The sequence below is a fragment of the Cynoglossus semilaevis genome, chromosome 9, assembly GCF_000523025.1.
Source record: "Cynoglossus semilaevis isolate Cse_v1.0 chromosome 9, Cse_v1.0, whole genome shotgun sequence".
Taxonomy (NCBI): Eukaryota; Metazoa; Chordata; class Actinopteri; order Pleuronectiformes; family Cynoglossidae; genus Cynoglossus; species Cynoglossus semilaevis.
In genome coordinates this window covers 752377-753305 of record NC_024315.1, presented here as the reverse complement: position 1 = coordinate 753305, position 929 = coordinate 752377, and the positions used below count along the sequence as shown (strand labels likewise).

Sequence of the window (929 nt, the reverse complement as noted above, 5' to 3'; positions counted from 1 at the left end):
GCGCGCGCGCTCGGGCACGGGCCGGCCTTCAGTGGCGAAGCCCATTGGCTGTAGAGCTGTTCCTACTGCACACGTGACACTGCTCTGCTTATAATAAATAAACAGCAATAGAATAATGCTGTGTGTGTGTGTGTGTTGAAATCATACACAAACTACTAAGAGAGAAACATGGCAACAAGAACGCGACTGTCCACAGTAATACCACAACAACGGGAACGCGCAGGGAAATCAAGCACAGGTGACACAGATAGAACCTGAACACCTGAACACAACACAAGACCGAAAAAGAAAAAAAAACAACTTGGAAATTAATTTTCTCACACACACAGAGAACCAAGCATGAAAAAAAATCAAATTAAAGACAATATTTTTTTAAATAATATTCTTAAAAAAAAAACTCGGAGTCCAGCTGAGTGGCGTGGTTCACGGTGGACGCTCCACGGCTCTCAGCGCTCTGGACTCGGGGGTTGGGGAGGGGAGAAAAACACCAAACACAACCCGGTGACCGGTACCTCCGAACCACCCGGAAATGAAAACCCACACACGCACACGCACACGCACAATGTCAAGCGGGCTTACCTACACAGTGAATGAGTTTGTGCCTCCAAGAGTCAAGTTCCTGCCGAAAGCCGCGCCTCTCTATCGTGCATTGCTGCCTTTTGCACAGACTCGCCATTTTCTGTCGGCCCCTCCCGTGGGCGCGCACATACTGCTGGGTGCTTCCCTGCGCGCACGTCACCGGTGCTTTTTTTTTTTTTTTTTTTCTTCCTTTTTTTATTCTATAGCTGGGTGGAGTGGCTGACTGAGTGAGATGTGAGGGGGCCGCGGCTGCAGCATCCCCCTTTTCTACGGCTCCTATTTGTCCCACCCACCAAAAGCTGCTCCCTCCCCTCAGTCCTCCCCCCTCAGTCCTCCCCCCTCAGTCCTCC

At 50.5% G+C, this 929-nt stretch overlaps 1 protein-coding gene across 1 annotated transcript in view; it reads right to left on the bottom strand.

Moving 5' to 3' along the window:
- Positions 1-909, bottom strand: part of lcor (ligand dependent nuclear receptor corepressor) — a 54431-nt gene extending 53522 nt beyond the window's left edge. Inside the window, exon 1 of the mRNA XM_008316248.3 lies at positions 580-909. Within this exon, the coding sequence (XP_008314470.1) occupies positions 580-676 (97 nt within the window). The 5' untranslated portion in view covers positions 677-909. The remainder of the gene's footprint in view (positions 1-579) is intronic.
- Positions 910-929: the final 20 nt, after the last annotated feature.